This window comes from Idiotropiscis lumnitzeri, chromosome 2, assembly GCF_059441095.1.
Source record: "Idiotropiscis lumnitzeri isolate Australia: NSW breed Sydney's pygmy pipehorse chromosome 2, RoL_Ilum_1.0, whole genome shotgun sequence".
Classification (NCBI taxonomy): domain Eukaryota; kingdom Metazoa; phylum Chordata; class Actinopteri; order Syngnathiformes; family Syngnathidae; genus Idiotropiscis; species Idiotropiscis lumnitzeri.
In genome coordinates this window covers 5,875,175-5,893,987 of record NC_142392.1, presented here as the reverse complement: position 1 = coordinate 5,893,987, position 18,813 = coordinate 5,875,175, and the positions used below count along the sequence as shown (strand labels likewise).

Genomic DNA, 18,813 nt, shown 5'->3' with positions numbered 1-18,813 from the left:
TTGGATCGCTCGCAAGATTTGAAATGATGAACGCTTCCATCGACTTCAATTAGTTTGCAGGAAAAAAATAAAGACACGGTGCCGCAAGAAGCCGCGGCGTCGCGTACGGCGATGAACTAACGTCTTGAGAGGCAGAATGAGCGAGGTGAGTTTGCTGCCCAGCTCACTGAGACTGGACCTCCTCCTCTCCGGCGCGGCTTCCTCCAGCTCGTCCACCGGCTGGGGGTCGGAGTTATTGCGCGCCGTCCTGCGGGCACGCGCCGGTCACGGATACGCGCCGTTTGTTTCGCACAATGATTGCAAACGACAGGATCACATGTAGACACGTAACATTTACGCAATTTCCGGTATTACACGCGAGACGGGACTCGCGGACACACACTTCACTGGCATGCAAGACGGCAGCATCGCCGTCGGTTTACGATTACAAGCTCGTCTTCTTCGAACGTCAGCGCCGACAGCGAGACCTTTCTTACCCCTTCGTCATGTCAGAGGGCTCTTCAGTGTCAACCCAGGCGGCAGAGCTAACAAAGCGTTTAAGTGGGGGGCGCGCCATGTTCTTTCCCGCCATATTCCTGAAAACCACCATGATCAATATGGAGGAGAGAGGGGGAGGGGCATAAAGAAGGGTTTAGCGAACCACCGTGGCTCAGTTCCTTGCGTCATAAATTCAAGTGGGATGATTCAAGCAAGTTGGAGACTTACCAAGGAGCTCTCCTGGTGAGTCTTTCCGCTTCACTTTCCGCACCATCCTGTTTGCTCTGTATTGAGGATGACAAAATTCAACAACTGCAACTCGATTTTGGTCAACGTTTACGCGAGGGCTGAACGATCAAAAATGATCGATGCGAGGTGGTGCGATGACGACGAGCATCCTCACCATGTCATAGTGCAAGTTGCCTCCACCTGAGCGCGGTATTGCTGCTATGCTAACCCGCCGGGTTGACGACTTTGATGAACACATAAAAAGGCGAGATTACGCACAGATGCGAGCGAGCGAGGATGATGCCATGATGCGAGCTGGTACCTTATAGTACTGTGACGTCGATTGCTTCTTGCCACGCAATTCATCTGGGAGAAAACAAACACCGCACAGCCCAGTGGTTCATTTTTAGCACATTCAAAAAACAAAAAAACAAAAGCAGATTCCACCTCTGTCGGAGTGCGATCCGAACGACCTCTCGTTCTGCATGAGCGTCTGCCGCAGCTCCAGCAGCTCGGCGTGCTCCTTGGTGTACACCCGCCTCAGGTTCTCCACGTGCTGAATCATCACCTCCACCGCCTTACCAATGCGACTCTCCTGGAACGACCCAAATTAATATTAGACCATGTCCACGCTTCGCTCTTTAAATGCGCACACACACCTGATGGATGGCTCCGAGCATCTCGGAACGACTTGACACTCGTGTCATGGACTGGATGAGGATGTCCAGGTTCTTCTGGAGTCGGTGGATGATCTCCATTGACTGGTTGTCATCCTCGCATAGAGGAGTCAGAGCCTGGGAGGAGCGCGGCACGTTGGGCAGAAATGTCGATTCAATGACAAGAAACAAGCGTGGACAATTTTATTTTGCTGACACATTTGGAGAAAAATCAAAACAATGCAGCGACCACTTCGCCTTGAATTTAAATCATTTACTGTCGACGAAATTTTGAAATTTCACAAGTTACTTTAAAAATGATGGCCACAAGATAGCCCTCGTGCCGTAGTTTGGACACCCTCATCAAATAGGAGGGAAATATTTGCAACCCCCACTGACCTGCAGTAAGCCCTGGCAGCTGGAAACCTCCCTGCGGACGTTCTCCTCGGCCAGATCACGCGAGCGCTCCTCCAGTCGCAGTCTCTTCTCCAAGGTAAACATGTCGCACTTGAAGCCAAGAGCTAAACGCTGGAACTCCGACTGGGGGTGGGAGAAAAAACCTTTACCCACCCAAGATTCCGCATTACAATATGAGAGCGTGGCTTAAACATACCTCAATCTCCTTGTCATTGGGTGACAGGCTGCTAAAAAGGAAAACGAGCAATTAGGAAAAGTACATGCACAAAGCAGAGTGACGGATGTCAACGTGTAGTTCTCTTACCTGTGCTTATCCTCTCTGCATGAATCATTGTGGTCAGTGCTGGTTGACAACTCAGCTGGAGAGAAAACGGGCACGATTATCACCTGACAAAACGCGCTTTTGTGTCGAAAACAAAGACAAGTCATTTGGCACGTACATTCTTTGTTAGTGGTTGCAGATGCGTCGGGTTGGGCCTGCTCCAACTTTGGAGCTTCGGGGGTGTCCGCGTCTTGAGACTCCTGCAGGTGCAGGACAACCATTGGCGTTTTCCACGATTTGCCACCAAATTGTCCTCAATATATTTATCGATTCGGTTCTTCTGCGAGTGCATCAGAATCGTTCGAGCAGTATTATGGCGCTACTGGAGATTAGGAACTTAACGTCTCGAATTGAAGATAAATATTTAATATCAATTCATGGTTAATTTAATTTATTTTAGAATAAACATTTCAACCTATTAGACCACAACTTTTATGAATAGTCTGATCATGTTTATTGCAAAACTGTTAATATATTAAGAAAATATCAAAATAATTCAAATCACAATATTGAGGGAGGATTTTTTTTTTTTTTTTTTTTGCAAATTTGAAAAAAAAAATATTTCGACCCAGCTTGGTGTAAATCTTACCAGTTCTTTCTTATTTTTCCCCTTTTTGTCTTCCAATTGACTCGAATCTGAGGTCACGCTGCTCTCCGATTGGCCGTTCTGTACCAAAGACACGCTTGACTGCTGACAATCACTCAGGATGGTTGCGTCGACGCTGGCCAGCTGCTCTGTCCCTTGAGTAAGAATCGTGTGGGCGGTGAAACTCGCGCTCAGAAGCGAGAAGCCGAGCACCGACGTCTTTGGCGCCGCTTCCTACCTGCCATGCCGGCCTGCGCGCTCTCCTCTTCTTCAACCAACACGGGAAGCAGACTCGTGCTGAGAAGCACACTCATCAGCATTAACACCACAAATAAAAACGCAAAATCCACACGCGAGGGGCTCATAACTCACGAGTCGGGTCGAGCTGCAGACGGGTCCGAGGTCAGGCTCTGAAGAAGTTAGAGAAAGCCAAAAGTGTCACGTTACCTTCTCCCTCCACACACACTAGATAAACGGACGCCACCTGTCCCATTTCAGCGCAATGCCGTTTGAGCTCCACAGAATGTGGAAAAAATACATTTGGCGGACTTCTTACATAATGTGCCGTTTCATGGAGAGCTCTGCAGCTGCGTGTGCGTGCTCGCTGGCACAGCGCTAAGTGGTGGAGGTGGACCGCCCGCATACACACTTGCGTCAACGTTCGCACCGTGGAGTAAGGTGAGTGTTTTTGACTCTGAGCCACAAAACAGGATATTGTGCAACGCTCTAACTGCGCATAATGCCGAATTGGACGCAGCTAAAAAGGTTACTCGTGGTAAGTAGAAGGCGGAAAAAAAATAAATCAATCTAATGCGTCATACTTGCCTCTTCTGGCACCATTGTTCAAATAAACGGATGGCAGCCAGGACGTGTCATTTTCTAATCTCTACTTTCTCCACAGTGCCGAGTGAAATGACTTTTCACAAAGCACCTCAGAGTGAAAACAATTTCCGTCATTCCAGATCCCATCACCTCCTTTCAAAACACACCACCCCCGGTCCAGTTTCAAGTAAAAGAACGAGAAGAGAGGAAGCGGAGCGCTGCAGACAATAGAGGAAGCCGCTGCCTTTCACATTTAAACGCTTCCTCTGCGCTACTGACCATTGTGCTGCTCACGTGGCTCTTGTCGTCTTCCCGCTCGTGGTCTCCGCTGGACGTCCGGATGCTGCGCAGACAACGGGCCAGTTGAACAACTTTGAAGCCAGTACATTGTCGGCTTCCATTTCTTTTGTCAGTGGGGTGACGCTATGCAAAGCATGACGGCGGAGGAACTCGTGAAACCAGCGCAACTCCTCCCACAGTCGGGAACAACGGCCTTTGACTAGCAAATGCGGGCCGGCATGGCGTCATAGGGAAATGATGAAACACGGTCAAAACGGTGATGTCAGACGGAACCACAACAGCAGTGAGGAGATCTAACTCCACTGGGAATGAGGCGTTATGAATTTCAAATAACTCGCCTCTCATTTGTCGAAACGACCGCATCGGGTCGGTTGTTGGTTGCGGGAGGCAACTTTGTTGGGTCCCGCTCAGACAAGATGCTCACATTCTGAGTTGCGTCATCACACGGAGAAGGTGGAGGCTCATGCGACTCCGCCCCTGAGCAGAGAATAAAAATATTCACGGCATCCATAATCTAATTGAGCTCGTTTGAGACTTTACATGATTCGTTTTGAATTTATCGAGAACTTCTGAAACTCTTTGTTTGACTTTCTAACAAATTTCCGGAAATAAACGCGACATCCCGTTTAAGCGTCTTCTATTTTCTTCCGAAACAGCAAGCAAGAGACTCGGGATATGACTCACTCACTTGTGAAGTCATAAAGAGCAAGTGTGAAGTGTTGGACTGGACGACTGTGCCGGCGATATTGAACAAAAGCGAAAGGGAGGAGGAGTTGGAGGTGGCGGAGGTCTTACCGCGGCTCTCTGAGTGGGACGGATCAAGCGGGGCATCCGCCGCTGGGCGTTCGGAGCTGACAGCTTGCGAGTGGGAGTCCGGCGGTACCGCTGACTCGTGCTGAAAAAAAAAACCATCACATGGATTCGGAAATATAAGACGAAATGTTTGGCGCACGCTGTGGGAAGAGAAACATTCGGCGTGAGAAGACGATATGTTCCAAAAAGATTGGCGACGTCACAACAGCCTTTGCTGAAAAGTAATGTGGCACCTGACAAAATCAACTTCAAGATCCATATTTTTTTTATTATATTAATTAATTTATTTTTTTATTAAATTAATTTCATTTTTTATTCATTTCAATTTATGTTCGGCCAGAGACTACAAACCAAATGTAAATAAATTAATTAATTAATTAACAGCATCAGTATGCATCATTTGATGCGTATGACCGCAATAAATTTTGAGGAAATATGTCAACAGCGCGCGATGATTTGAAAATTGAAATGAAAACATTGTGTGCTCGCACTGCAATAAAAGCAATTTCAGAATTTATTTTACCTGCAAACACTGTTGGTCCACACTTGACTCGGCACTTTCTGCGACACACACAGAGAATTTTTAATTTTTTTTTTTTTTAAAAAGCACACAAGCAGAAGTGGAAATTAAATGCAATTTTTATCCAATTCATCTCGAGGTTAGTCGCCATCCCAACGGCAACCCCGCCTTCTTCCCTAAAAGGTCACGCAGGACGTCGGGAAGAGAAGCGCACATCCGCGGCCAAAGTGGCATTAGTGACCGCATTCACGCACACATTTTTTTTTTTTTTTTTGCCTGCCAGCCACTCATGCAGGCGAAGAACGGAGGGGATTACTGCTCAGTCCGTGGCCTCAGACGGCTTCACACCTGGCCATAGAAGGAACTTGAGGAAGACGCTTTGACACACACAAGCGCTGAGAATCGAACCACCATAGAAGGCAAGGGGTCTTCAACGGCGGGCTTCGCCATCTTGCGCTGATGCTTCAAGGTTGGCTGAGTGTCCTTTGACTCACGGATTACAGACATGTTCTCGAATCTCGCTGGGAGTTAACTGACTCAGTTAAAAAAAAAATTTTTTAAATAATTTTGCTGACCTGCCAGACACTGCCCGTCCGGGGAAGCCTCAGCTTTCGCCGACACAGGAGTGGACGAGTCCCTCGCTTCTCCGTCGCCCGCGCCGTTCACCACCGTCCACCTCTCGTCCCCGTCCTCCGTCTGCCCGCCGTCTGTTACGCCTTCCCGCGCTCGACAGCCGCTCCCCGCCGTTTCGTTTTTCAGGAAATCTTGAAGGGCGTATTCCTCATCCCATTCCAGGTCATCCCCAGTCTTATAAGACACAAAAACAAGCGATGCTATTAAAAGCCCCTTTTGCAGTGAATCAGCAGCAAGATCACATTTGTGGCACTATTATGCAAATGTTTGAGTGGATGTCAGAGCCGAGTGGGCGTGTGCGCTCATCAGAAGCCAACTTGAAAGCTCTTGCCACAAACGATAATATTCTGATATTCCGGAAGCCACCTTGATGAAAACGCTAGCGATAATAAAAATGAGACAAACGCGACTCATCCTCCTCCAACTGACCTCGTCTTCAGGTGCAGGTGTCTGACACGAGGCTTCTCGGCTATCTTGAGGATTCTTGAGCTGCTCTAGCTCCTCACTGAGCTGCCGCTTCTGGTTCTCCTGATCCTGCACCCTGCACGACATAACGCATCAATGGAATCACGGGAACGTGACGACGAGCATGCAAAGTTTGGCAAAGCGTTTTTCGAAGAGATGGCGAGAATTCCCCGAAAGCAGAACATCGGACATACTGTACCCAATCCGCAGGCCCATGCAGTGTCCCATTTTGTTTCCCAGGGTGACCAACGCCAGGTCGCCAACTGGCCCCAGTGCAGGTTTGTCAACTGCTAATTTGAAACGACACACGTGACGCAGATTTAAAAAAAAAAAAAAATCCTAAATTTTTCTGTGTATAAAAAAAAGTCCAGTGAAAGAGATACTGTGGATGAGGAATAAGCCCTTTTACATCAAAAGTTTGTGCGCACCAGTCTGACCCGCTCTCTCTCTCTTTCTCTCTGGGTTGGGACTGAGCCACAGTGACCGTCTTATATAGCTGTGCACTCTCACACACGCACGCACGCACGCACAATTACACGAACAGCCAGTTCAACATACTTTTAAGGTCTTAAATCAGTTTTAAGGATTCCCTCTCAAATTGGACATTTTTGTGTCTCTTCCAAGAGAAGTTAGACAAACACAATGGTGGGCGGTCAAGGCCTGCTCTACTGGCCTAACAGTCAAGAAATCATGATAATTCTTATGCCAATAATTCTAATAAATGTATAATTGAATTTGTGTGTGTGTTTTTCGAGGCGAGAATATTTGTCCAATGAGAATTCAGCTATATTGTGTTGCCAGGCAGATTTCGCAATTCTTTTTCACAGAGCCTTCACCGGGGCCAAACAAAGTCATCCTGAAAACAAGGATTGGCCCAACCACAGCGAGGCGGGCCTCTTTAGGGTTACCCCTTCCTCCCCACCGAGCAGAAAATGACGTTACCTGACTGAAAGGTGCAGGATCTCCGTTCGTGACCTCCTCACATTGCCGGCCATTTTCAGCAGCTCTTTCTCGATGGAGTCGGTGTATTGCGCCAACCGGTCCAGGCTTAAGGCCCACTCTTCTCTCGTCGCGTCAAGCGTGACCTGCACCGCCTGTTCAAAGACAAGACCGGGCTGGTTGAAAGACTCTCCCGGGCCAGGATGTTCACCTCACACCTAACCGTGACAGATTATTTCCACGGCCGTCAGCTGACTCTCAGAGGAGCCGTCACCATTACAGGGCACTCAACTAATGATGCCCTTCTCTCTCTCTCTCCTTTTTTTTTTTTTTTATCGTGTGTGTGTGTTTACTGCTGTATGACCGAACGTGCCTAATGAATGCGGGGTGGCAACAAAGTTGGAGGAGGAAGAGGAGGGTGGGGGCCAAAAGAGGAGCAGGGCTGCGTTCACGCTACAACACACCGAATAAACAGCGCCACTTTGGAGAAAGAGTTATATAAGAGAGAGTGCGATCGTGTGTGGGAAACAGAACTATGCAGTTGACGGGGATAAAGGCGCAACAGGTGGACCGGCGACAACGATAACGCCGCGAGTTGGCGTGAATCGCGAAGCTAAAAATTCACCTCAAGACTGCTGTCGGCGACGCCCCCTCGTTTCGAGTGGTCGCTCAGTAAGGCTTTCAGTGTGGACACCACGGTGTGGGTGTCTTGTCTGAAATCTGTTTTCTACAGGGACGCAGAAAGAAAGAACGACCAATCTCGGGTTTGAAAGCAAAATAAACCGCAATAATCTATGGTGTCGTGCCCTCGGGCTCCAAACGCTTCATTTCACGTCATTACCAGTCTGTTTAGGAGTTTCTTGAACTCCAGAGCCATGATTTCAGGGCTGGGCTCGTGCATCATCAGTAGCACCTCTTTGTCCAGAGTCTCATCCAGCGGCGAGGAAAAGCACATATTGGCGGGCAAAGGATCAACACCAAAGAGAGACTAAAGACGAGAGCCACACAATCAAGTCAGTCCATCGGAATTTGGAAAGTCAAACACAGCTGATGGGAGCACAGTTCGAGTGCTGACCTCCAGTGGCGACTGAGCCATGGCCAGCTCGGTCTGCAGCGATCCTGAGGTGCTCTGGTTCAACCGGTAGGCTACCGAAAGAGACACTCCAGTGCTGTTGAGAGTCAAAAAGTGACAGAATTAATCTTACTATGTTGATAAGGTAATTGAAAAGCGACAGCTATCGTGGCTTCTCGACTATGTTGCAAAATGAAAACAACACTTGACTTCAGTTGACTGCACATCAGAAGTAATGAATGTAATACTGGATGTGGGGTTCCGCATGGATCAATTCTCACACCCATATTGTTTATTTTGTATATAAATGACATCTGTAAGGTGGAAAAGTTTTTACTGATTGAGCTTCTGAACACAATACAAGTACGATTAAACACTTTGAAACAATGGTTTGACATCAATAAAATTAGCTTTTAAATATAAATAAGTCATGTTCAATTTTAAAGTTAAAAATAGCATAGGCAAATTATTTTTGATGATTAACCACGCCGGAAGCCGTACGTAAAGTATTTAGAAGGTGATGTGAGAATTCAACATCATCTGCGCTGACTTCAGCTTTCACCTGTGTGCTTTCATGGCACAGTCGATCATATCTGAAACTCACCCCGAGAGGTCTTGATGCATCATCTGCATGTGGTTCTCCAATTTGCTCTTGTCGGCCCTTAGTAACTGAAACAAAACACCGCAAATGTTAAAATGGCGGGAAAAAGCAAAAGAAAAATGATCAGGTGAGTTTAGGGATACTAAGACCCTCACCTCCGTGATGGAGGAGTATTCTTCCACTGCCGCCTTGAGCTCGTTTATCTGTCTGCTCCTCTGTGAAAGGAAAACCAACGAATATTTTAATATTTGGCAGACCTCAAACGGGTCAGCGGTGAAACAAAATGGCACAATAACCTCTTGTATAAGAAATTCCTTTTCAGCGATGACTGCGTCGAAAGAGTGACTCTGCACCTAAGGACAAGGACGCAAGCGTTACGCAACCAGTGAGTGACACTTGACGTAAAAATCAATTCAAAAAATAAAAAAATAGGAATACAAACTCAGAGCAAAATAAATAGTGCTAACCTGAAGGTCTGCGTTAATGTCACACAGCTCCGTTATTCTCTTCTGCAGCGCGTCCATCTCCATGGTGACCTTAAAGTTCTGGGATGCCATTTACAAGAAAGTGAGGGTGGCCATGCTCTCATCTGTAAACCGATCTGAAAAATCTACCTCATCCTGAAGCGAAGCAATCTTAGCTATGAGATCTTGGTTTTCTTTCTCCTGCAAAGCAGAAGCAGTTTAATTTCAGTTTAATCATCCCGGCGACTGAACACAGACTTTCTTTTTTTTTTTCCTCTAAGGTGAGTACACGAGCTGTGAATTTAGTCGGACCACGTGTTTGCTGCGCGCGGAGGCGCGAGCTCTGCCTTCCTCCGTGCAGCTCAGAGTGGCCTTCATTTCCTCCACTTCATCGTGCAGCATCTTCTCTTTGTGGATCAGCTGATGGTGACTGCGGAAGAGGAGGAAAGCGTTGGATGGGGAAACAAAAAAATGTGACAGCAGTAAGTGAAGTCGTCTTACACTCTGGTCTGGCTGCGCAGCCCCTCGTTGTCATCCGCCAGTTTTTGGTTGCTCTCCTCCATGCCCTCCACCGCCTGCTTCAGCTTCTTCACCTCCTCCTGCAGCTTCTGGTTGCTCATCTGGAGGTCGGCAAGGCAGTACACCAGCTCTGATGTCTCGCTGGAGAGAAGAGAAGCAAAGTGAGGTTTTGGAGTGGGTAATTGCAGAAACGCACGATCGTTTCTGCCCCTCCTGGACAAAATGTAACTGCAGCAAAAAAGATGATTTACAAATCCCAATTAAGTCTTGAGCTCCTCGGAAATGGCTTCTTTTGTCCCTCCATTTTTAAAATCAGGTTTTTTAGATGCAATTTCCTCTTTGTAACTTAAAAAAAAAGTTTTCAATACTAAAGATATTTTAAATAGACACTAATTATGCATGGCTACTAAAATCTTATTGGCCATCAAGAGAAAGAGGAAAAAGTGAGAGTATGTCCTCTCATCTTTGTAATAGTGTCACTAGTCCATCCAACATTGCCTGTTTTTTTTCTAAAATAAAAATAAATACATAAATAAATACAAATAAAAAGAAAAAAAATGTAATTGCAGAAGCTTTATTCAGCAATATTTTGAAATATTTGTTTTCTGTAACAGGGTCAGGACACCATCTCATAAAAGTGCGTTGGAGCGTGACAAATCGAATTATATGTTGATTTTAAAATAAAAAAAAATCTGAAATATAAAATAAAAAAAATATAAAAATTAAAAAATAAATAAAAAAATAAAAAATAAAATAGGCAAGATATACAAGTCAACATAACGTACAATTCTGCTTTTGACGCGTCTCCTCCATAGCCCTCCAAGCTTCCCGAGGTCATGTTGAGTAGCATGGACTTCCTGCCTATAATAAACAACACGAACGACACAATCAGTGAAAAAAAAAAACAAAACAAAAAAAAAAAAAAAACGGACTTGGACACTCACCAGAAACGCCGCCTCTCGCTTTGAGTGACTCCTGCGGGGCATCTTCTGATGCTTCCTCCCTAGTTTGCAACCGAGTAGCCAAAGTGAAACCCGGGGACTGTCGACGGGCACATAAACATCTCATCCCTTTACCCATTGCTGCGGCAGTCGTCAATCCACTCCCTCATGACAGCGTGATACGTGTCCAAGTCGATGGAAACGTCTTTACGTTCGGGATCCAGCATGTTGCACAGTTCCTCAAGCCCTTTGTCCTCCGACGTGCGGCTGGTGGTGTGCCGCAAGAAGTCCACAATGTGAGACACGTACACCTTACCTGGAAGAGGGATTGAATAGGGGAAAAAAAAGATGAGGTGTCAAACTGCTCGGATTGAAGAGGGAAAATATTTGCCACTTGGACGCACCTACCTCGGGTCAAAAGTTTAAAACATGTCGCAACATATGAGACACATAACTGAGCAGAATTTCTTGTCAAAGAGACGTCACCAGTCTCTTTTTGGATAAAATAGTCAGAAAAGTCATTCAAATAGAAAAATAAAGTCATGTGTGCTTTTGTAAATTAGCTCCACTCGGTTTTAGGGCTGAATGATTTTGAAATTAGTTTTCCCCCCTCATTATTGCAATTGAAAATTAAGAGAATTATAATTATAATTTTTTTTGGGGGGGGAAATAAATTTTATTTGGATCGGCCATTTTGTCAACAAAAAAAAAATGAAGCCCGCAAGTTCACTTTATGCTAGCGCCTTAACTTTTCGCTAAGTCACCCGCTTTTGCCAGAAAAAAACGTAAAATAAAATTTCTCATATACAACAACTACCAGAAAAGTTAGTGCTCCTGTAAAAGGGTAGCAGAAGCCCAATTGGAAAGCCAGACAGAAGAGCGTCAGAAAACTAAAAATTCCTTCCGACTGAAGCGTGGAAAAGTTCCGGGTGTGTGCATTTGTGTCGGCGTTACCTCGACGCTGCGTGTCACAAGCATGGAAGATGGTGTCGAGGAGATTCTCCTCGCAAATAAGGCTGACTTCTGCCATGTTTTTGCTCTCGGAGGCCGGCGTGTTTCCTAAGCAGGAGGAAAGACGAGCACATGATACGCAACTGCACCTCAGGGCGCCAATGACGAATGTGGCTGTCAATGTAAAAGTCTGCGGCGTTACATAAGGTGCACCATTTTTATACTTGAGTTTGTACTCGGGCTCATTTAAGTCAGCTTCCTCAATATTATCTTGGCTTTTAGAGAACACATCTCACACTCTGTAGTCGTTTCCCCCCACATAGTATGTCACAGAGAACTAACAATTTTGTGACTGTTCCGACATTCAATCAATCACCCGACGATATCCGATTTATTTTACATAAACGTTACCTCCATCTCCCAGTGACAGTCTTCTGACAACCAGCTCGCCCTCCACGGAGCTCGTCGTGTCGGCGGGGCTGAAGTTGAGCTCATACGAGACGGAGCTGTGAATCGGGGTGAAGGTGCGAGAGAGAGCGGGTCCTCTTTCGCTCCCGGGTTGTGCCGACTGTTGTCCGCCTCGTGTGAACGTGACGCACGGCGAGTCTTTGGTCTGGTCCGTGGGAGTGGAGCAATATTTCTGCCAGGTTTTGAATGGTTTTGTTGCACTTTGATCAACATTTTTTCTCTCCCCGAGCGTACTAGTGATGGTGTATGTGATGTTCGCAGAGGTGTTGCCCGCCGGAGTGGAAGGGGTGGATGATGGGATGGAGCGAGCCATGTTACGCTTCTGAGATGACGGAGAGTTCAGCATCCCGTGACTTTTCTCCTTGCTCCTGTGGACCCCCGTTTTCAAGATGGCCTCCAGGTTGTGTCTGAGGCCACACTGGGGGTTGTCGTAGTTGCTGGAGGTTATTTTAGGGATTTGGAAGGGGCTATTGGGCTCCCGGTCGCCACGCCACTGGATGGTCTGAATTTTGCGGCAGATGCTGTCCACCGGGTTGTGGCGTCGCGTTAGCTGGGGCGGGTAGTAGTCCATGATCAAGTGAGGTTGTAGCCTGGAAGAAGACCAGTAGAGAGGTCAGAGACAGCTATGGCTGTGGAATTTCTTGGGGGAATTTTGACCTTATTTCAGGGAGAAAGGAGTGTAAAGTTTAAGAATTCAAGTTTAAAGTCTCCACCAGGTCAACACAAACTCACATTTATATTTAAAATCCCAAACTAGGCCAGACAAAAGGCACCTTAAAAAAATAATACTTCTTAGAATTAGCATGACTGCAGCTATATTTGTAAAATAAAAATAAAATGTTAATTTTATGCAGGCAGGCTAGCTAGCTACGTTTAGCCCACTAAATATATGAGACAGACTTGTGGAAATGTAAAATATAAACTTTTAGAGGAAAAATAATAAGGGCAATGACCAATTGAATAGCATTTATGTGCATTTTCAGTATTAGATGTATTGGGATAATGATATTTAAATAAAAGTTTGAAATAAACCAATGACGATTAAATAAAATGCCACTTTTAAAAAAAAATGCATGGTTTAATCATCCATACATCAAGTCGGTACAATAGGAAAATAGAAATAAAATAAAATTAGAACGTTGTTTAAAAAAAAGGCACCAGGTGCGGATAATTAAAACTAATTAAACTGACGTACAGCCGTTAATACATTAATAAAGGGCCTACCACAAGACACATTATTCATCTACGCAAACATTTCTGTATTTGCCATTTAAATTAACAAAATTAGAGGCGATAAAAGTCACGTTTTGTCTCCTCGTCACCCTTGTCAACGCAAAGACAGGTAGTCACCTGAAAAAGTATTATTTAAAAAACGTAACCTTACCTTAAACAGCGTTAAAAGACAAAAATACACAAGTTGTCGTTACCTTAATAAGATCGATAGGTAATCAAGCCGAGCGTTCAAGTCTCGCGCACGCGTAGTCGGAGTTATCTAAAAGAAAGATAACAGCGCCACTCTGTGTTGGAAGGTGGTAACAACAGCGTTAAAAAAATAAAATAAAAGGGAGTTAACCCAACAAACGTCAGACGTTACGCAAATTTAAAAGTCTAATAGCAATACTAAATCAACTTATCGCAAAGCAGTAGGGCGGCCACATTTGGAAACCAACCGGACTCCTTTTCACACTTTTGTCCCACGTTCCATTGCTTGTGTAAATATTTTTTTTAAAGCGACTTCGCCTGAAAACTTCCAACATCATTCATTATACAGTCCAGACGTCTCCTGCTTTCAAGGTATGTCCTATCACAGAAATACTTAACATTTAGCTACTTAGGACTGCTGACGAGATGGGCAACAGCATCTCTATCGATATGATGATTTTTTTTTTTTTTTGGAAAACTCTGCTAAAAAAATATTTTTAAAGACTATGGCTTGTGTTGACATTGCCACACCACAATATTTTGTCACAATGAATAATTCACTTTGAATTTTACAGTTAGATTTGTTGGAAACCAATGCAATGTATGCATGATGAAATACATGACTGTTTAATTCTTTTTTTAATAAGAAATATATATCTTAATAATATATTTATTTATTAGTAATAAATTTAAATATGGGTCCTTTTTTTTTGTGGTACTTGGTGTAAAAGTTTGAGAACCACTACATTAAATTACATTGTGCCCTGATGCCAAAGTTAGCATTTTCAAAACACACAGAAATAAAATCCATATTTGGGTGTTTACTTTTACAATTTTTACAGCGTTCTGTCATCATGGACACGCCGATGATTAAGGGCGACTGCAGCGTTCCAAGCTTCAAGGTACTTTGATGCTTTGTCGTGGACAAATGCAGTTCATCACCTACCCTCAGTTGCAGCATCTTGCTGATTCACGCTTAAAAAAAAAAAAAAAAAAACTCCTTGTAGAAGACAAAGAAGCTAAAAATTATAAATGCATTGAAACCATCATCCATTTTTCCCCCCCCCCCGTAAATCCATCTGAATTGAACCCAACAACTCAAGTGGTCTGGTCCTCCTCTGAGCAGAACACACCGTCCAGGCGCTCACTAAGTAGCCAAAGCTCTCAGGTGGAGATTAGGTCACTCACACACACATCCACTTTCACTTTGTGCCAAGTGTGTGCCAACTTTCAGGGCGTCGTGTGGCTTGCACTGAAGACAACCCAACAGATATTTGGTCCTAAACCTCGAGTAGTACAAAAGGCTCATCTGGTTTCATCTACTTTCACCGCACCCACACTGGAAGACAGACACAGCATGCCCATGTCGTATTTATAGCCACTTAAGCACCTGACAGCACAGTGTGTGAACAGGTAACAGTGAGGAAGGATTATGACGCATGCTGAGACTGCTCCTCATGTGTTATCTTGGTTATGATGAGCACAAAACAACATTAAAAAAAAAAAAAAAAAAAAAAATAGGAAACACATCCACAATTTCACGGGACAGAATGTAAACGAAAAACTACAATGTTGTTGGTCATCAAATTATAATCTGGGATTAGGTCTGGAGGAGCCTGCATGAGGAGGAAAGGCAGAAGGGTCCTGTCTAATCCATGTTATGAGTAATGTGTTGGAAATTACGGCGACACAGATGTAGGGCGATTCACGTTCAATAAATTGTCAAAGTGAGGGCTCCCTCTAGCGGCGCTTGAAATAATCACTCATGTAAATGATCAAAGTGCATAAAACAAGGCGAGGCAGTTTAGTTCAGTCCACATGTTAAGTGCACTTGACTTACTGAATTTTTATGTACATTTGCAATTCATCTTCTCTGTGTTGGTACTGCTGGATCGTAGTTCTACTTTTGATCGGGCAAACCATTCTTTTAAATCAACTAAAATATCTGGATGGCCTCTGCCATACAGTTTTTTTTTTTTTTTTAATCCGTGAAGGTTCATATACATGTTCCTTGAAAGTCTACGACGTAACGTGGTGTGCCTCAAGGATCAATTTTAGGTCCTTTATTGTTTAAATTATGTCTGCTGCGTCTAGGTGGTGTCATCAGGACTGATTGAACCATTATTTGAGTATAGTGTTGAATTCCAGCGTGTCTTACAATAAAAATGATCACATGTGTTACGAAGTTCAATAACCTTCGTCTTAAGTGATGAAGTTAGCGTGTAAATATTTTGGATGTGCTCAGGCAGCAGACCTCGTTATCAAGCTGTCCACGGCTCCGGTAACACAACCCGCCGTGGCCTCCTTCGGGACAGTCTTCACAAACCACATGCTGACTATCGAGTGGAACACTTCCGAGGGCTGGCGGGCGCCCCTCATCAAGCCTTTCGAGAACCTGCCGCTTCACCCGGCTTGCTCGTCACTGCACTATGGCGTTCAGGTTAAGCGACATGAGCCCGGTGTGGACTTTTTCGAACACTCCCAGTCGAATCTGAACTTCTTCTCCTCAGCTGTTTGAAGGTCTGAAGGCTTACCGTGGGGGTGACAATCGACTGCGTCTCTTCAGGCCCTTGCTCAATATGGAACGCATGGTCAACTCGGCAAGGAGGGCCTGTCTACCGGTAAGTTACATGTCAAAGAAGTCGTGGAACAATTTAAATCCATAAAAAATTCAAGTACCTCAAATTGAACCCTGAGGCACACCACGTTACTTACTGACTTTTGAGGAGCATGTATTTCCTCTTTCAGATTTTTGAACCATCAGAGTTGCTGGAGTGTATCAGGAGACTTGTGGAAGTCGACCAAGACTGGATTCCTTGCTCCGATACAGCCAGTCTTTACATCAGACCCGCATTGATCAGCACGGAGGTAACCAGTCGAGTAGCCAGCATTTGACGTTATCGACATATATTGAATGACATTCGTTTGTCCTCTAGCCATCTCTGAATGTAAAAAAACCTGACCGAGCCTTGCTGTTTGTCATCATGAGCCCAGTGGGTTTGTACTTTGACAAGGCGACCAAAGACATCTCCTTGTGGGCCGACCCGAAGTACATACGCGCCTGGGAAGGAGGGACCGGAAACTGCAAGATGGGAGGGTGGGAAACCTGAACTGTCGATTATTAGTCCACATTATAATCACACAAATAAAGCGCGGTATCTATTTTTATTTTAATTTTTTTCAGGAACTATGGCGGGACGCTGTTTGCACAGTACGAGGCGGAGGATAGCGGATGTCAACAGGTGCTGTGGTTGTATGGCGAGGACCATCAAATCACCGAAGTGGGCACCATGAATATTTTTGTCCACTGGATCAACGAGGATGGAGGTCAGTATGTCCAATATTTTCCTCGATACATTTAATGCTTGCCATGATTTTTCTTTTCATACTTTTTACCTGTCCTACCTTTCCAACTCGTAGAAGAAGAGCTCGCCACGCCGCCCCTGAACGGCGTCATCCTCCCAGGCGTCACTCGACGGAGCATCCTCGAACTCGCCAGACAATGGGTAACACAAACACGAGACTAATTCGAACCTAAGTGGCGGGCCGTCCATTTCACACGTCGGCCTGGAAATTAATATACAGAGAGACACTTACACAGTACGAAGTGAGTGTTGGACGACCTAGCTTGAAACTGGCCTCGCAAGCGTATCTGCAATTAAATCCACACTTTTCCCTCCTTCGGCCATTGTGGTTTAAAAAGCAAGAATGTTCTAGATTTTTGAACGAAATCTGCCTGGCAACACGAGCTAGCTAAATTCTGATTGGCTAAAAACTCTAACCTACAAATTCAACACTAGGATATAAAAAATGGCATCAACGTGAAGAATATGATCATGATTTCTTGATGATGTGAGGCCAGCAGAGAAGGCCTTAATGGCCTTGACCGCCCACCACTGTCCAACCTACTGCCCTGAACTTTAACCTTTTCTCCGCCAAAGGGGGAGTTTAAAGTAACCGAGCGCTACCTGAACATGGCCCAGCTCCGTGGCGCTCTCGAGCATGGCCGCCTCAAGCAGGTGTTTGGTTCCGGCACGGCCATGATGATCTGCCCGGTGGGAGAAATCGTCTACTTGGGAGAGGTAGTTCACAAATATTCATAAATTAATTACACAAGAGGAAACTTCCCGTATTTGATGGACGTTCTTTTTACGTAGCACTTGCGCATCCCCCGCCAGGACGAGAGTTCCCAGCTGGCCGCTCGTATCTTGAAACAACTCAAAGATATTCAGGTTGGTGCGCGGCAGCTTTGAGAAAAGTTTAGGATTTTTTTTTTTTATTTTATTTTTTTTTTTATGATTTATTTTGCGTTTAAGAATTAAACCGAATCTGTTTATTCTTCTAATCACAGCGAGGCAGGAGATGAGCGCCGCATCTTTCATGCAGGCCTCACAAGGGATGAGCGTGCCGCTCGGGCGCCTTGTGAATGTGCCCCCCCCCTTCGCCCCCCCCCCCCCCCCTTGCACAATGTGCTTTGTGGCTTCATCCGCAGATAGAGGCCCGAGTGGCAAACTCCTGCGTTCGCTCATTAAGCCCGTTGTAATTGCACAAACCCAATTATTGCCTCGGCAATATTTTTTTATTTATTACATTTTTTTTTTTTTGTGATCTTCAAAAAGCCGAGATGCCGCAAAACGAAGAAGCCTCGGACAAGCGCGCGGAGGCTTAATGAACAATAAAATCGACCAAAAAAAACAGCGCGGCGCCTTTAAATCTGTTGACATTTCATTTGGCAACATTGTGCAACAAACAAACGAGTGGTCCGAGGCTGCGGATGAAAGATGGGTTTACTAAGTCGCCCTCCCTGTTCCTCTTTCAAGTTAATTAGAAATCACATCCTTTTGTTTCCCCTTCGCGTGCGTTTATTTACTTTCTCACTTGGACCATTAGAACAAATTTGCCGAATGAGAGGCAAATAATTGGATTTGTCTCCGCAGCTGTCACGGATTGGGGGGAACATTTTGTTGTGATTGTTATTATTTCCTTCTCTGTTGTGTCGCCTCGGTGGCCGAGTTGGCAGATTTGCTCAAGGGTGTTTAATTTCATTTTTTCTAATTTGTGATTTGTTCGCAATTAAGAAGACACTGGGTGAGGGGAACTTTATTGCTTAGTGACAGGAGTTTTGTTTGGACCCTGAAGGGAGGGGAAAGTTTTCATCCTTGCCAATCTTTTTTTCCCGGTCTTATTTTTTTTTTTG

At 45.1% G+C, this 18,813-nt stretch overlaps 1 protein-coding gene across 1 annotated transcript in view; it reads right to left on the bottom strand.

Annotated features, from left to right (window-relative positions):
* irag2 (inositol 1,4,5-triphosphate receptor associated 2) overlaps positions 1–18,813 on the bottom strand; it is a 53,012-nt gene that overhangs the window by 1,593 nt on the left and 32,606 nt on the right. Inside the window, exons 2-40 of the mRNA XM_088287891.1 lie at positions 17,585–17,685; positions 17,022–17,183; positions 12,138–12,784; positions 11,730–11,834; positions 10,911–11,091; positions 10,779–10,837; positions 10,620–10,695; positions 9,817–9,975; positions 9,628–9,745; positions 9,466–9,516; positions 9,319–9,396; positions 9,148–9,204; positions 9,007–9,066; positions 8,855–8,919; positions 8,254–8,347; positions 8,020–8,166; positions 7,804–7,905; positions 7,182–7,333; positions 6,204–6,315; positions 5,717–5,948; positions 5,145–5,182; positions 4,604–4,703; positions 4,147–4,285; positions 3,706–3,851; positions 3,166–3,170; positions 3,059–3,096; positions 2,925–2,983; positions 2,690–2,841; positions 2,219–2,300; positions 2,083–2,137; positions 1,975–2,005; positions 1,761–1,901; positions 1,365–1,499; positions 1,153–1,300; positions 1,028–1,071; positions 881–949; positions 706–761; positions 477–575; positions 117–247 (exon numbers count right to left, since the gene is read on the bottom strand). Coding sequence (XP_088144017.1) covers positions 117–247; positions 477–575; positions 706–761; positions 881–949; positions 1,028–1,071; positions 1,153–1,300; positions 1,365–1,499; positions 1,761–1,901; positions 1,975–2,005; positions 2,083–2,137; positions 2,219–2,300; positions 2,690–2,841; positions 2,925–2,983; positions 3,059–3,096; positions 3,166–3,170; positions 3,706–3,851; positions 4,147–4,285; positions 4,604–4,703; positions 5,145–5,182; positions 5,717–5,948; positions 6,204–6,315; positions 7,182–7,333; positions 7,804–7,905; positions 8,020–8,166; positions 8,254–8,347; positions 8,855–8,919; positions 9,007–9,066; positions 9,148–9,204; positions 9,319–9,396; positions 9,466–9,516; positions 9,628–9,745; positions 9,817–9,975; positions 10,620–10,695; positions 10,779–10,837; positions 10,911–11,091; positions 11,730–11,834; positions 12,138–12,784; positions 17,022–17,183; positions 17,585–17,658 — 4,399 coding nt within the window. The 5' untranslated portion in view covers positions 17,659–17,685. The remainder of the gene's footprint in view (positions 1–116; positions 248–476; positions 576–705; positions 762–880; positions 950–1,027; positions 1,072–1,152; positions 1,301–1,364; positions 1,500–1,760; positions 1,902–1,974; positions 2,006–2,082; positions 2,138–2,218; positions 2,301–2,689; positions 2,842–2,924; positions 2,984–3,058; positions 3,097–3,165; positions 3,171–3,705; positions 3,852–4,146; positions 4,286–4,603; positions 4,704–5,144; positions 5,183–5,716; positions 5,949–6,203; positions 6,316–7,181; positions 7,334–7,803; positions 7,906–8,019; positions 8,167–8,253; positions 8,348–8,854; positions 8,920–9,006; positions 9,067–9,147; positions 9,205–9,318; positions 9,397–9,465; positions 9,517–9,627; positions 9,746–9,816; positions 9,976–10,619; positions 10,696–10,778; positions 10,838–10,910; positions 11,092–11,729; positions 11,835–12,137; positions 12,785–17,021; positions 17,184–17,584; positions 17,686–18,813) is intronic.